The sequence below is a fragment of the Cynocephalus volans genome, chromosome 4, assembly GCF_027409185.1.
Source record: "Cynocephalus volans isolate mCynVol1 chromosome 4, mCynVol1.pri, whole genome shotgun sequence".
NCBI lineage: Eukaryota > Metazoa > Chordata > Mammalia > Dermoptera > Cynocephalidae > Cynocephalus > Cynocephalus volans.
In genome coordinates, this window is record NC_084463.1 from 68897441 (window position 1) to 68914498 (window position 17058).

Below are 17058 nucleotides of genomic sequence, written 5' to 3' on the forward strand. Positions count from 1 at the left end.
AGAAGGAGCCTTGGTGAGAATCTGCACCTGGCCCCTTACCAATTCCCCTCCCTCCTGCTTTTCACATCCCACATTCCATTTCTTCAACCCCCTCTTTCAAAACCCCTCAGTATATCTGAGTCTTCAAGATGGCTTTAGCCTGGCCATTCTCCTTCAGGTTTACTGGAGAGATGGGTTAGCCTGATATCTCTCCTTAGGTCACTGGTATTCCTGAATAAAAGCTGACTTCCATTTTCACCAACATTTGACTTTTGGGTTGTTTGTTTTCTGTTTAGGGCAGGCAGCCAGACTTGGTTTTGGTGATGATATTACCAGGAAGTTAAACAATGGTCTGGGGAGAGGTTGAGGATGTTGGAGATTCCTTACTTTGTATTGAGTGCATTAGGGAGAATGGTGGCAAGGTCAGCAAGAGAGGAAAGCAGCAGGAAGATGAGTGGGGAAAGGACAAGAAGTGTGGGAGAGCACTGGGATGAGAATGTTGGACAAGACAGAGAGATTATTGGGATGATTTTGATGTGAGGCTGTGACTAAGGATGACATGGACATAGACCTGCTGTGTTGAGTCTCAGGGTTTCAAGTAAAACTCAGGTCAAACTATCACCAGTTTCACCATCACAGGAGGTGGCGTCAGGATCTCTGGCACTCAGATGATCTTGAAGTCCCAACGATCAGATGATCAAGTCAGGTAATCTTGAGTCCTGGCCATCCTGAAGCCACCTCCTGTGATGTGGTCTTGGAAGCTTAAAGATGCTGGGAGACTTTGATTGTGTTTAGATTTAAAATCATAATATTGGTAGGAAGTATGGCTCTGAGAAAATTTCAGGCAAATGGGATTAATCAATTCTCACGTTTTAGAAGTTCGAAACATCACTAGTTTTAGATGACCAAAGGATTAGTTAGGTAAATAACAAAATGAAGCTAGCTATGGCCTAAATTGTTCCAAGTCCCTTCTTTGTTAAAAAAAAAAAATGTTGAAAGCATTCACATTTATGCAGGGAAATTAGCTCTGAGAAGCTTGCAGAAGTTTCTATATGATATTCACTAACTTCTTAGCATTAACCTCAACATGGAACTTAGAATTTTCTCCTTGATTCACTCCATCAAGGCAACCACAAATACCAGTCTGTGACATGTAGGAAAACTTAAGCCAGAGGTATACAGGTTATGGGAAGAAAAATACATCAGACTTTACACACCTAACAATGTAAAAATTATATGTCAAATATTTCTGTTCTCATAAGTCCTTTTGGCCACCCAGGGGAATCCTATTGGCCTTTTCCCTAGCCTTCTGCTTTCTTAATGTTTCCTTTCCCTTTATCTTTTATTTTTCATTGTTCTTTTGCTAATTCCCCCACCCCAACCCCAAAGGAAAACAGACAAACAAACAAGAAAAATAAACAGATTTTTCTTATTTCAGGGAAAGCAATTTAGTTCTTTGTTGTTATTTGAGATGCTATTACAAGATCTCATCTCTTGCCCTTCATAATTTATCAAAATCTTTTCTTAAAGAAGAACGGCTCTCTTTTGAAAAGACTATTGGTACCAGCTACTTACAAAATATATAAATATACCACCGATTATATTTGCATTTGGTTTTACAAATGCTAAGTGCTACAGCCTGCTGAACTATCTAAAACTACAACCCTTTTATAAAGGTGTATGAGAAGATACACTTTTCATGCAGCATCATATCAGTAAATGTAAGGCAGATGAATGTACACAATTTCAATTTGTCTTTTCACAAACTCCCCTGGATGTCACTTTGCATTTAGTTCTTATTCCTATTACCATTTCATGGGTGTTGCAAATTGGGATATTCTGTTTTCTGGGAAAATTATTTGAACTCTTTTCACTGGTACTGACTTAATATATAAAGTTGTGTCTATGCATTGACAAATACATATCAAACACCTACTATGTGCTGTGCCTCATGGAAACAGAATGAATAGATAGTATGTGGGTGGGGACACCAGGGAACACCCAAGTAATGATGCAGCAGCTTCAAGCAAGTGCAGTGATGGGAGACGAGCATTTTTAATGAGTAGTCATAGAACTGAGCATAGCAAAGTTGTTCTTCTAGGTGCTCTTTAGATCTTTCAAATGTGGTCATTGTACACATTTAACTAGCTGATACGGATTCAAAGTTGGCGTTCTCTGATATGTTCAGGATCATTAGATGGTGATCTTGCTTGTTTGGTAACCGAGTTCTTCAATTTTGTGGAACCAAATGTTTTAAATCTTAACTTAAACATGTTTTAAAATAACTTTTCTAAGTTTTATTGCATTTCACCTGATTGGAATCCAGAGAAGTTTCTAGTTTTATTAATATCAAATTTAAAATTTTGTTTTTGGCAAAATTAATCTTTACTATAAGAAATATGTCTCAAACTTTATATCATGAATCCACTTTGAAGCTTAAATAAAAGATACTTCCACGAGTATAGCTAAAAAACAAACTAAAACTCTGTTCTGTGCTACTTAGTTTTCTAACAATTTCTCTAGCTAAACAAATTATTCCATAGCTAGGTACGATAACATGGAGTACCTTCTTGTTTGATCAGAAAATTCATCAGATCATCTTTTTGTTTGTTTGTTTCCGGTGATGTAGACAACATCACGAAATCAGCTTTCAGCCTTCATTTTGCCTTACTATATACTTACACATATTAGGAACTGTTAATGAGGAAAGGTATTATCTTTCTGCTTCCACTTAATTAAATTAATCCAATTCAATTCATTCATTCATTCAACAAATATTTATTAAGCACCTACATTATGCCAGGCACTGTGCTGGGTGCTGGGGATACATCTGTGAACAAGATAGACACAGTCCCTGCCCTCAAGGAGCTTACAGTCTAGTAGTTATACAGACAAGTACACAGGCAAGTACAATGCAGTATGGTAAGTGCCATGATGTGGAAAAAACATTAAGAAGGGCACCTAACTCAGTCTCATAGGCAGGGAGCTGTGGATAGTCATGGAAATCTTCCCAGGGCAAGTAAAATTCAATTTGAGTACTGAAGGTTGAGTATGAATTAATTAGGTAAAGAGGAGACAGGGAAGAGTTATAAACAGAAGAAATAGTATATGCAGTGTTCTGTGTGCTGCTTTGGTGGTTCATTTGCTGGCGGGAAGAGTTGGGTAGGAGTGTGAGGAGTCCTAGAAAGTTCTAGAAGAGATAAGCGACAGCCAGGTCATGAAGGGACTCATTTGCTCTGCTCAAGAGCTTGGAATTTTTTCTGAGGGAACAGTGTGTGTGTGTGTGTGTGTGTGTGTTTGTGTGTGTGTGTGTGTGTGTGTGTGTGTGTGTGTGTGTGTGTGTGTGTGTGAGAGAGAGAGAGATCAAATTTGCACTTTTTAACGTTGCTCTTACTACAGCACAGAGGTTGAATGGGGGATGGGGATCTCAAGAGGTGAGAAAAGGAAATCAATCTTTTACCTTTTCCAAATTCATCTTCCATCATACACACTCCATGCCCTCACCAGCCTATACAGTTGCATATATTATCTAAACAAGTCACTGACATACACAGCTTTGCACCATTGCTCGCTCATTAAAACTCAATTCATCCTTCAGGGCCAGACTTCTGAAATCATCCTAATTTGTGCTTTCTAAATACGTGATTTTTATCTATATGATATTACTTATTTACTATTCCAGATGAGCCAAACCTTCTTTTGAACCATTTTAATTTGATCCATATATAGCATAAGGTAATTTTTATAAATAAACATGGGTATAATTTTCTTTGCAATTTCCAATTGAAAACAAGGACTAATTCATTAGTTGTCTACCCCAAACTATTATTAGTGCCTTCAAATGATTTATATGGAACAATGGGTATGAGGGGAGAAGTCCAAGAGACACATAATTTTATGCAGCAAAATACAGTCAAGTAAAATTTCAACACACAATTACAGGGTATGTTGCTGTTAAGACAGTGATTCATTCCCCGACTCAAAGACTCCGTCTTTGACAATTTAACCTGCTAACGAGTCAAAGATCTGTAAAAGAGGGGTAGCTTAGTATAATGGCTAGCTGCATTTTCCAATATGGCCCACCATTTGACTTCTACACTTCATCCTATAGTCTTGTAATTTCTCAAATAACTTTTATAACGATAAAAAAAAAAAAAAAAAAACCTTTTACGCTCTGTAGATATTGTAAGAATGTCTGTTGTTTTATTCTTTCTGGTGGGTACAAAAACCAGAATTTTGTACACAGAACGAGATTATAAATAATATACATAACATGAGTGACCCGTAGTCTTTTTTGATCTACATTGTGGACTGATGATTTAACATTGTTTTCTTCATTTTGTTTTTGTTCCTGGTAGTGAGACAAATGCAATCTGTGAACCGACTGGTGACAGAGTGAAGGTTACAGCAAACAAGATGACCAACACGTTTATAAAAAAAAAGTCTCTAAAGTTTATTACAGTGATGGCATTTATATCAATTATTGCAATGTATTGTTCCCTAAGATGGTTAGAAAAAAGAATTGTGTTGTCCTCTACTGAATTTACGTCAGTTAAAAAGCAAGCATGTTTCAGTATTTTTCTCCAAAGTAAGTGTAAATACTTCCTTTAATTTTTTTGTTTTCACAGGATTTACATGTTTGTTTATTATTTTCTTATCCCACTTTAGTGATTTGTTTTCTCAGCTGGATATTCTTCCATTGACTCTGCGGGTGTTCTGGAGACCCAGGTTAGCATGTTCATTGACTTCTATAACTATTTGATCCCCTTCGGTGAAGACAAAGGCCTTTCTGAGCAAAAATTTCACAGTTTAATGCGCTAACTGGCAAGTCTGATTAGTGTTTAAGTCCACTCGAGTGAGACTGGTTGCTGTTAATACACCCATCCCAGCTCCCCCCACCCACTCCCCGAGAAAACCTAAATTGTGAGTTTTCCTGATATAAAATCCGAGTCGGGGTTTCCGAGCGGAGCTCATGCACACGCTGCTGCGGCCCGTGTCCGGCGCGTCTCGGCCCAAGGACTGGGTTAGCGAAGGCCCGCGCTTGGCGTGTCCCTCAGGGCTGCGTTCCCATCAGTCACCAACAGTTTAATTAAGGCACTCAATTATTTTTTTGGTTTTTATGGTAGGTCCGATGCAATGACAGCCAATCCTGAACTTTGTCTAATCGCAGTTCCCGTGTGTACAGCCTTTGGGCAGTCGGGCGTCAAGACGCGACCATTTTCTCCCACACTCCCAGTGATGGATAGTCTGGCTTTGTTTCTTATGGCTTCGGAAAAGGTCAGCTGGGTTGCATGGAAAGGAAGCAGAAAGAACGCGGAGTGTTACAATATTTCTGTGTCTTCAGCAAAATGGGGCACAACGAACACCAAAATATCAATCATTAGACATCTGCATTTTTTTCCCCATATTCTTTTGGTCAAATGAAAACTGCTTATGAAAGAAAGAAAAGCTCGACTACGCTGAAGAATGAATCAGTCTGGAGTTTGTGGTCCTATCTGTTTAAGAACTAATTCTAAATTCATAGAAATCGGTCTTGTTTAGCAAATCTGAGCAAGAAATATCTTTTCACTTGCTGCACTCTATGCCTTATTACTTCTAGTTGAGCTTAAAAGCTCCTTTATGTTTGACAACATTCTTTAAGTTGTGATTTCTGGTTAGAAAATATCTTCCTTATCGTGCAAGGATTAGACTCTTAAAATGGTGATAAATTGCCTTGAAAACTATATGCATACACTATTCATGACAGATCTTCCTGTTTTCATAACACAGACCTACCCACAGACACTTTCATTCATTCATACCAGTTAGAGACATGACTCAGAACAACACAGTTAGTGACATATAGTTCACTCTATGCCTATTATGGAAGCTAAGGCTCATATTTTAAGAATTCTGCTTAAAGAAGTTGCACTGAAAGGGAGTATGTGTCAATATGTACTGAATAATCAACACTGGGGAACTTCTCTTATTGAGGTTACAGGGTCAGGTCTCTGAAATCCTCATTAAATTCCTGTTCCCTGACATTAGGTAGCAGATAATAATATTACACAGAGAAGAAACAATGTTATTATGTAAATCTAATTATTGTTCATTTACTGTCTTTTAATTCTTACTAGTAGCTGAATTTTAATGTTAATTCAAGAGGAAAATAAGGTAAAGGAGATAGTCCTTAAGTTTGTTATGACTTAGATCATCTCTCTCTCACAACTCATGATGAATACCCTGTTATAAATTTAACTTTATCTAATTCTTTTGGAAATTCTATCCCTGCATTTATTCTGCCTTGGAACTTAAATATTAGAATAATTATTAAATAATAAAATCAATAAGTGGATTAAAAACTGTAAAAAAGGCTTATTTGTTTATTTTTATTATTATTATTATTTTTAGTGGCTAGCCAGTGTAGGGATCTGAACCCTCGACCTTGTTGTTAGCAACACTGCACTCTAACCAACTAGCCCCTAAAAAAGTTTAGAGATCAGTTACCCTAATATTTCAGAAAGATGAGGTCAAAAAAAGGTCAATTTCACGGTTCCGTTTTAGTGAACAGTCTCAATTCTTAATACATATCTTCATAAGCAGAACTCAGGATACAGTCTTTATGGAAACACTAGTAGCTTTTATATTTAGAAATCATGGAAATGAAATGAGGATTTTAGGGAAAACACAACAGTCCCACTTAATTATTCTTATTATTCCCTTGAAATCTAAGTTCTTCTGACTTGCATTTGGCATGTAACAGGCACTCAGTACATATTTGCTGAGTAGGTGAATGTCCACATATGAGAAATACATTTTTCTTTCTTGTAAGTGGAACTAATAGGATAAAATTCCAAATGAAGCATTGTCCAAACTTGCAGAACTGTACACTGAAAGGGGTGAATTTTACTGATGTAAATTGTACCTTAAAAAGTTCAAAATGAATTTATTGTATTCTGTTTTAAATTGAAGAGAAGCTGAATTTCAGTACACCAGTGAGGAAGTTAGAAATGAAACAATTCAATTCAAGTCAAACATCTGAGAGGATCCCTTGTTCAGGGATCTCATTCATGCGGCAGAATCTCACCAGGGAACCAGAAGGTGTACCTGGCCGCAGCAGTCTTGCTCTTTGAAGTGAGACTCTTGAGAGGTTATGTTATTAGAGATGGATATTTTCCTACTCAGTGTTAGTGTGCTTTTAGTGTGTATAAAAAGAAGCATTAGCAAAGCAGTACTATTTACATCAAAAAAAATTTAATAACAAAGTGTTATCTTTAAGAAACATAGGCCAAAATTTGGTACCAGAGTTGCTGGATAACTTTATAGTATAATCCTGTTTTTCAGTGTTATGTGTTTTAGATGGATGTTTTGGGGGTCAGAACCCTTTAGGGGGTACCTAGCTGTTTAGAACATTCTATTCCAGCATTGGTATTTTCCATGAGCTTCTATAGAAAACAATTTTGTGGCAGTTGTGGGCAGTTTAGATTAGTTAGATTAAGTCACATGCTGAGGAAAACAGGAAAAATAAATATCCATGAGTCTAATCTAAGCCAGTGTATCAGACCATCATGTATATTCGGAAGCTTCGGTTCCAAGACCATTCAGGGGCTTAACAGAGGACTTAGGAAAGGTGGTTCCAGAGAATTCATAGTTACCTACTCTTAAGTAAATTTAAACAAAACCAAGACCAAAGTCTGAATATGTTTCTTCAGATTCCCTTTCAACATTTAATATTAAGTAAAATAGATATTTTAAAAAATCTACTCATTTACCTTTGTTTTAATATTTTTTGAAGAAGAATTACTAAAACACTATTAATAAAAGCATTGTGATTTTTAAAAAGCATTTTCAGAAAGCTTTTGCCATAAAATCTATTTTTGTTTTTTTTCTTTTCTTGGTTGCTTTTGTGAAGAAGTGCTTCCAAAGCTTGAAAGATTCTATGTACTCGCAAACAACCTCTCCTCTTTTATAGATTAATGTAACTGAATGTATTAGTTAATAAGTCTTTGCCAACTTCCTGTCTTCCCTTTAAACCTGTTCTAGCTTTTTTATTTCCTATACTTGTACCTCCTGCTTTTTCCATAAAATGTAATTTCTACTCATCTTGATGCAAACCTATTGAGGCTCCTCAAACTAGAAAACTTTCTTAAAAGTTTGCCTATTATCTGAGTTGGTTGGATAAGTGGCTAATGGTTGTTACCTTAATGTATATGTTCTCTTAAGGGATGATCACTTTTAAGAAGATACTCTACCATGTATTGAAGGTTTCAAGTTTTGTTTTGAGGATTCTGGGACAATATTATCTAAATTACCAATCATTTGCATAATTATGGTCAATAAAGTTTTGCAAGAAAAAAGCCATTTAATTTGAGAGTAAAATAAAAACTGCTTAAGCTCAAGTCTTCTTTACAGATGCAAATCATTTCATTTACCTGAATGCCACTGTCTTTTACAAAGTCAGATGGCTATGATGGCTATGAATGCTTTTTTTTTTTTTTAATTTGAAATGTATTGCATTAAAAGTTCAAATGTAGTTCTGAAGGCAATTCACATGATGAACTTCAATGGCAGGTCTATCTCCAAAAACATTATTACATATAAATTGTATGTACATAATCTGGAAATTTATAGCTTATTTTGACAACTTCCCAGAACTTTGTAATGAACGGGCATCCATGAGTATTTCTTTCTAAAATTTTCAAATATTTTTTTCTTTTCTTTGCTTCCCTGCCCTTGGACTTTGTTGATGGTTGGAATGCCTTTGATATGTCAAAGAAAAGTCAGTTTTAATGAATCCGTAACAAAACTTTTATAAGACATTTTATAAAATTGATCTCAGAATGCAGTCCAAACAATTGGCTCTGAAAACTGGCCAAGTATTGTTTTTGTCACCTTCAGAAAATCTCTCCTCCACTCTGTAAACATTAAAAATGAAAGCATTCTCCTAATGCCAAGATACCTTGACATCGTCCCAGTTTGTTGTTTTGCTATCAAAAGACATGTTCAAAATGTTTTGGTCTGAGTGAATTTAGGGTTTAGTTCTTAACTCTTTCTTACAAAATTGGGAAAGAACCATTTTGAGTTTATCTATGTGCAGTTGTACTCAGTCATTGATTTCTAGATTATCGATAAAAGCAATTAGATCTTGATAAAAAAACAGATAGGTTTTGTTCTTTGTCTATTAAAATATTAACAAGTATTTCAATAGCTTTTATATAAACATCAAAATCAAGCACATTTACCTGGCATAACCTCAGATGTACACCTTATTAAAATTACATCAGGTTTTTGATTCTAGGGTACATCAAGCACTGAATGTCTCTTGAAGGTTCAAAGATTCAATTATCATTGTGATCACAATGAGCAACCTATTCTGTTGGCTATTATGTATAATTTTAGAAAATGGATTTGAGAGACCTGATTTTAGACAGAGCAATAACAAATCCTTTCAGATCTTAAGATCACTTTCTATCCTTAGAGGAAAGAAGAAGTGTATCATTTAGATTCTTAAAAAAATGATCTTTATCTTCTATATTTCACTAAATGCTTATAATTTTTATTGTGACACAATGAGAAATGTGTAAGTGGGACTGATATGGCTTGCTTAAAAGCAATTGAAATTAAGAAAAAGGTCATAACTCACTGCAATTTTTATCTTTCACTGCACTCTCCTATAGGACACGTATATTGCTGACATTTTCGATGGCAAAACTGCTGTTATTTCCTAAAATGCTTATTTGTCTTAGTATTGCTATGTACATAAAAGTCGAATTTCATCTAATAAATGTGGATTGTAGTCAAAATTCTGATGATAACTCCTCCCTAAAGGTCTGGCTCAAGGACTATTGTCAGATGAACAAACTGTGGGGTTTCACACTTTAAAAATATATAATGATGGTTAATGTAAAACAAATTAGAATAAGACCTAAAATTCTTTGAGCATATGCCATGTGCCTTAGAGGTTTTACATGTACTGTTTTTCAGATAACAATATGACTTTATCAAAAATAGGCAACTGTCTAGGTTTTGATCACTTCAAACAGATTTTGTGCTTATTTTGTTAGCATCTAACCTGAAATTGGATTGTTACAGGGAAAATTTGCATGGTCCGTGTGCAAAGAAGCCCAGATCTAATTTCCAATTTTTCCCAAATTTCAGGTAGAATATACTGTTTAAATTGTTTCGCAGAGCGATTCTGGTTTGTTTTTGTCTTTCTGACCCTTGCAATGCAGATATCTATTGGCAACATAAAGTTTCAAACAGTACATCTGCAGCCAAAGAAAATCGAACCACTTTGCACTGAAGTTTCCAAAAATATAAAGCTCTAGTTAGAAGCAAGCGATACCATCACTGGACAGACAGGGCACAACACCGCGTTCACAGGATGCATCCCCCACTCACTGTAGTAGGCCCTAAGTCCTACCCCTAAATTTTAATACTTTCGGTTCCATATACGTTGTAACCTTCTCTATAGGTTGCTAAATTCTGGGTATTCTGCGAGGAAGTTGGGTTAAAAGTCTGTGCACTCTTTGCCACCTTCATTCTCTTCGCTTCTGCCCTGGACTTGTAACAGAACTCTATCAAAGCCACCAGCATTGCCAAGCCCAAGCCGCCAACCAGAATGTAGAAGACGCCTGCTACGTTGCTCAGGCTCAAGGCACTCGTCTTGTCCTGGGGGGGGGGGATAAAGACACTTCAGTTAACTGCAGCAATGTCACATCCAAAAGGTAAAAGAACACATGAAATCCAAAAAAGCCAATTAAAGTAAATGCTTAATTTAAATTGAAATTATTTACAAGTATAAGTCACTGATGTAGGTTTATGGATTTAAACATAAGGTTATAGCTCTTGGGAGAAGTGAAATTATGATGATTACCAATAAATTGTATGTAATTACATTCCACAAAATCTGTAACATTTTATCATTATTAAATATGCAATGAAAACCACTCTACTTAACTATATATAAGCATTTATATATTTACATAGGGTGGCAGAAGTGGGCTTATTATTGTTAAGTTTGAAAATGATGTTTAAAATCCAATTACATGGGAAAGGGGAACTCTTTTGGCTTCGTTTCCATTAAAACATACTTTTAATGTTTCAGATTTCTTTTGAATAAATCTAACTCCACATTCCCTACTTAAGAAACCAAGGATCTTTAAAACAGTAGTTTCACATTTTGTTCATTATTTCTTTACCAAAAAATGCAAATAATGTGCTAGGGTACACATCATTTGTTCTTTCAGTTACATCTATATGGGAAATCTTATGAAAAATGTCACTTATACATATTATATACTATTTAAGAATAATTATATATGCATAACACTAAGGTAACTTTTTTTGGTAACTTAAAAATATATAAATTACATGATCAATTGAGAAATAAATTATTTATGTATGGACAAATTTATAATTATTTCTATTGATTTAAAAATACAATTCCATTCCCACTTAAGAATGTTTAATCAGTTAATATTTAGACATATTATTCTTCAGAGCTTTAGTATGCATGTTTTTTCATAATAAATCAGAAACAGTCAAGCATATGATTGGAAGATATTAAAATTATAACAAAATTAAGAATTTTTTCCATAAATTGTAAATATGTTTATTGCATAACATTATCTAAAAATTACTTTGGGTGACTACCTAAAGGATGCTCTGTGCCCATCATCCTCTTAGCAATTTGTTTTGTGCAAAATGTGATTCAGACAATTAAATAGTTTTATTAGAAGACCGTTTAATTCAAAAAATGCACTATATACTCTGTCAACTTAGTCATGACATCAGCTGACTGCACCAAAAATTTTAGGGTAAATTCATTTTTAAATTAATCACTCATTAAATATTTATGCTTCTCTGATTTTACATCAAGATTTGAGATAACTATTTCATTATTTGGCCAAGCTTGTCTCATTCCACTCTGGTTCAAAAGCAGGCAGAACTGATTAAAATACAGGGATAAGGCCTAAAAAAGGAATCAATTAACCTTACTTTGCCTTCTTCTTAAATTAATTGTGGCTCTCCTATTTAGACCTGTTACTTACTTAATGTCTTAGAATAACTCATAATTTGTTTTTTTGCTAGAAGAAGATACAGAAAAAAATTAAAGGATTCCCAGAATCTTCACCTCAGGCTTTTGTAGGTGTTTAGATTCACTGATAAACCTGTCACATTTTTTTCTTTAGAATAAAAATATAACTGTTTTTACACTACTTTCAACAGAATTAGGCCTACAGTTTTCTGCATTGTTCTAAAAAGAATTCATGAATAAGAGATCTTAGAACTTGAGGATATTATTCATAAACATTGATTTATTGAAATAATTTCTTCTCGGAGAGTAGAGTTGGAAGGTTTCCTCTGTTTATCTGTCAGCACAGATATACAATAGGGCCTCTTCAAACTAAAGTGGAATGCTTGGCAATATGATGACAAAAGACTGAACTTCTGAATAAGCATTTATTTTATATTAGAACCTTCTTTTTCTGATGACTACGGATCAATTTCCCATGTCCTGTTTTGAAAATACATCAGTTCTTGAAATAATAGATTTCATGGTCTTTGCCTCTGAAACAAACAAAAACCTAACCAAAAGACACTGCTTTTATCAGTGGTACGTAAATTTGAGAATAGTATAAGAAATTTTATTGTTTTGTATCTTTTTGCAATTAATTTAAGTTTATTTAAAAGCCTTAATATTGGGGAGCAGGTTGCAGTTTCTTAAAAAGACAGTTCTGTGGCTGAAATTTATGACATTAGCTTCTGATATGGGCAGTGGCTGAGGGTATAGAGAAATGTTCAGTTTTTATTGTTTCCATATACTTCTGACAATTGCTCCCGTTTACTGCTTTGTGAACACAAGAGGAGGCCCCGAACTGCAGCGACTGACCTTGCTTCCAGAGTCCTTGGGTCCACATTCACCTTTATCGTACCACCATTTGTTTTTCAGCTTGTCTAAGACGCCTGCCTCACTGAGTTTCAAAACGGCAAGGTTTACAGGAGTTCTTCACGTGGAAAATAACATAAATAACATTATATATGTTATTTTATGTTATTCAAGTAAAACTACATTAGAATCGCATGGCAAAGTGACAGAGCAGAGGCCACAGCAGGTGCTATGTCTTGTACTGTAGGCCCAGGTTTAGAATCAGACATAAAACTGGGGCCTGCTCCATCGCTTCAGGTAACAGGCACATACTGCTAGGGAGGATTTTTAAATAAGATGTATGCAATTACTGTGAATCCAAAACTATTGGCCTGCGTTGGGTTTCTCGAGCATTTATAATTTTCGTCATGTAAATGTGGGAGTCATTCAAAATCCAGAAGCTTCTTTTTTTTCCCCCCTCTCAAAACTAATGGACGTGGCTGCAGGCTGACAGACTTAAATAGAAGCTTGATAGGACTCATTTCATTTCTTGCCTGCATTGTGATTCAGTTAGTGGGATTTTACTTTATGCTATAAAAGTATGTCTACATTATCCATCATTAAATTGACTCCTTAACCACTTTCATCCAAGGGTGACAGTGTCACAAAGGGCTACCACATGCAGAGGAAGGTTCTCATAAGACAAATATGTGAACCATTATTTTAAAGTATGAACCCATGCTGATATTTCCTTTCTGAACTGAAAAATTTAACCTAAATATCACCAGAAGCAATTTTCATCTACCTTGGGTCTACCATCTCAATATACTCTAAGTATGAGGTAAAATGATTATGATATACTCCACAAATTCTTACCAACAAAGAAATGGCTAGGTTAGAGGTAACTAAGATTTTTCTGATAAGCTCCCCTTACTATAAAGTCCTATTTTTCTTCTCACTATCTGATTCCTCCAATACCAAATATTTTATAAGGAGTCGTGGGAAGGAAGATGTCAATTATCACCCAACATCGATAGTCTGAGGAGTGTAAGAATTCATTGTTTTCATTGTCACATTGGAATATGAAGGCTAAGAAGATGGATGGGAAGCAGTGACTCTTAGAATCATTTTTTGTTATTGTTTTTGTGGTTAGTGGGTTTTTTGGTTTCTTTTTGCTTTACAAACATCCAGACATGGACTTGCTGCATTCCTCTGGATGCTATTTTATTTTATTTTATATTTCTTACTTTTTCCCACCCTTCCTTCCTTTTTTTTTTTAGTTTGTTTCTTCTCTCTTTTTTTGTTTGTTTTTTGTTTTTATTTCCCTCTGGACATTTCTAAGGCAGCCCATTTTGTCTGATTGCCTAATGCCTCACTTCTTCTGGGAAATGTTGAGTGCATTTGGAGCAACACAGCATGCATTTATTTGGTTACCAGGGGATTCATTTCATAAGACTATTTATACAAGACAGCGAATTAATAATGATGGTGATAATGGTAGCTAACCTTTACTGAGCACTTACTGTGTGCCAGACACTGTTAAAATCATTTTACATGTTTATTGTTATCACCTACGTTTTACAAACAAGGAAACCAAGGCACAGACAGCTTACCTCATCTAGTCACACAACTAGGAAATAGCTGAATTAGGATTTGTAATAGACTGACAATAGTTTATGCAATTAAAAATATTAACGACAAAAGACTCGGGGTTTTGGTTGAGTTTTCTGGTTAATACTTTTGTACTGTTGGTTTAGAATAAAATTTCTAAACCATGTTTTCCTTTGTGTTTTTATGATTTCTACATACAATTTAATTTTTGTTTTTATCAATGTTTTAAGATCTTTCTATGGCTTAGGTTTATTTGTTGCATTTAAGGAGTAATATATATTTCCATGATCCTAGAATATTATAACATTTTTTTGGATTAAAATCTGGCATGGGCATGATTTAACACTTACCACTGAAAGGTGAGTTTGGGTGTAAGGTGGAGTGAGGGTTATGGTTAATTGGGGTGCTTGGTTAATTTAGCTGCAGTTAATCTAGGTTTTACCCTCCCCTCACTTTGTGAAGTGATTGTTACAAAACCACCCCTGTGGGTTGGTGGGTGAACTGTGAACCCCTTGAGAGCAGAAGCCACAGCTCATTCATCTTTGTAAATCAGTATTTTACCAGCGTATCTGACTCAGAGTAGGTATTCCATAAATTTGCTACCTTTAACTTGTTTTGAATCCAGAGCAAGCTTTCTCACTGAACTGAGAGTATGAGGTTTTTTAGGTCCCCAGGCTAGCTTGCCAAAGCCTATAGGACACATATGTAGGCAAATTATATTAGTCTATATTGTATTTACCAAATGGGGTGGGCTGGGAGGAGGAGGAGGACTTAGTGCTGAAAAGAGAAAGAAAATGAAAGCAGAGAGTCTCCTTCAAGTTTCTTCTAGAAGGCACAGTTGAAGGCAAAATTGTGGATGAGATGAAGACTGCCCTTGGCTTCTGTTTCTCCCTTCTTAAGGTATTCCTTTCCCCTACCCACATCCTCTTTCCTCTGCCCCCTCTGTCCCTTCTGCTATTACCTCCAGCAGCCTGGTTTTAGAGGGTAAGATTAGATTGGTATGTATCATAAACCATACTTAATGTTCAACTGGTGGAATATCAGAGCAAGGAATTCATTACTGGGAGAGTGCTTCTCCAAGGCTAGTTTCCCTTAGGGGTTTTTGTTTACCACAACATTTTTTTCTTTCCATTTTTTCATGCTTATGAATGCATATTTTTGTAGTAATTCCTTTATGCTTGCATTAGTTTTTATGGCTGTGGGGAATAGGAGTAGGTCATCTGTAAGTGTAACACATATTAAAGTCAGGAATAAGCTGTATTCTTCAAAGTGCCAAATTAAATACCAGGAATTGTGTGATCAATATGATTCCTAGAGAAAACATTATTATTTGGTAATCACACCTACGAAATGATTTTTATGTGAATATCTACATCCACGAGTGTGCATATTTTATATACATGGAAAGAGACCAAAATTTAAAATAAACAGAAAAAAATAACTTCGTAGCTATTAGGTACTATGGGTGGATTGATGGTTACAGGTATTGCCAAAATTTCCAACTAGAACCAGGATTAAACAACTCACATGAAGAGCAGCATAAAATTTTGTGTATGGTTTGTGCTTAAACTATATTAATCAAAGGGTAAAATATGTTTTAGACATCATAATAGATATTTTTAAATTGGATCATAGTTAATAAATTTATGTTATTTTATTCACAGGAATAAGTATGAATTTCTTATGACCATTAAAAGAAGGACCCCATTGCAATAATATTAACATTATCAAAAGGATCAAGTTTTAAAACGAATGAATTTGTATTTCCCAGATCATGCCTTTCCACCTTCATTTATTTCATTTAATATGTAAGGCCCTATTCCTCGTGTATTTTGTTAAATTTTGACGTTTTAGTGTGTGGCCTCTTGGCGGAGGGCTGCTGAGGTCAGACCTTCCCAGCGCTGCGAATGGCCGTCAGGTGCGCGGGGACGCTAATTATTGCGCCGCCTGGAGTGTAATGGCAAAGTGCCACAGAGACGCTACGTGGTTCATTTGTTGGTTACATTAAATCATAAGCTCCTTGAGGGAAAGGACAGTGGGTAATTTCTCTTTCTCTCCATTGCCTGGTTAAAGCAGAAGTTTAATAATTGGCTGCTGCATGGATAGGCCTCTCTGGTTACAATCCTGTGAATGACAGGTGAGCCAATTGTCTTCTAATAGGAACCTTTTCATGTGTGGAACAGGTTTCCCTTTTCCTTCTTTATTGGATAAATCACACTGTTAGGAAGTTAGTTTTCTCCTACCAAGATTCTGTATTTCAAAATCAGATAGGCCAGGATTTCAGTATGCTGGTGCAGAGATCTCTCTGTATTTTTCTCTCTACACTGAATTGGCAGCGTTTGTCTCTTCTCCTTTGGGCTGACACAAAACGAAGGCTTTAGAGCCAGCTGCATTTCTCAAATTAGTATTTTTCCTCCTTTTTTTTTTTTTTTTTTTTTTTTACCTCTTTTGAGGAAGATCGGGCCAAATGGGAGGGGCGAGGTAAGTTTAAAAAGAAAAACCAGGGTTGCCTGGCTCAGTTGGTCAGAGCATGGTGTTATAACACCAAGGTGAAAGGTTTGGATTCCTGTACTGGACAGCCAACAACGATAAAAAATGCATTGCTTTATGAAAAAGAA

General features: G+C 35.5%; 1 protein-coding gene across 4 annotated transcripts in view; it reads right to left on the reverse strand.

Moving 5' to 3' along the window:
- Positions 1-5096: 5096 nt before the first annotated feature.
- GRIA4 (glutamate ionotropic receptor AMPA type subunit 4) overlaps positions 5097-17058 on the reverse strand; it is a 373844-nt gene continuing 361882 nt past the window's right edge. The window contains exons 14-16 of one of the 4 annotated variants that reach the window (XM_063092597.1): positions 12854-12968; positions 10495-10629; positions 5097-5261 (exon numbers count right to left, since the gene is read on the reverse strand). In XM_063092597.1, coding sequence (XP_062948667.1) covers positions 5097-5261; positions 10495-10629; positions 12854-12968 — 415 coding nt within the window. Of the gene's footprint in view, positions 5262-10383; positions 10630-12853; positions 12969-17058 lie in introns of those variants that run through there. The other 3 variants (XM_063092601.1, XM_063092598.1, XM_063092599.1) reach the window with 3 other exon arrangements.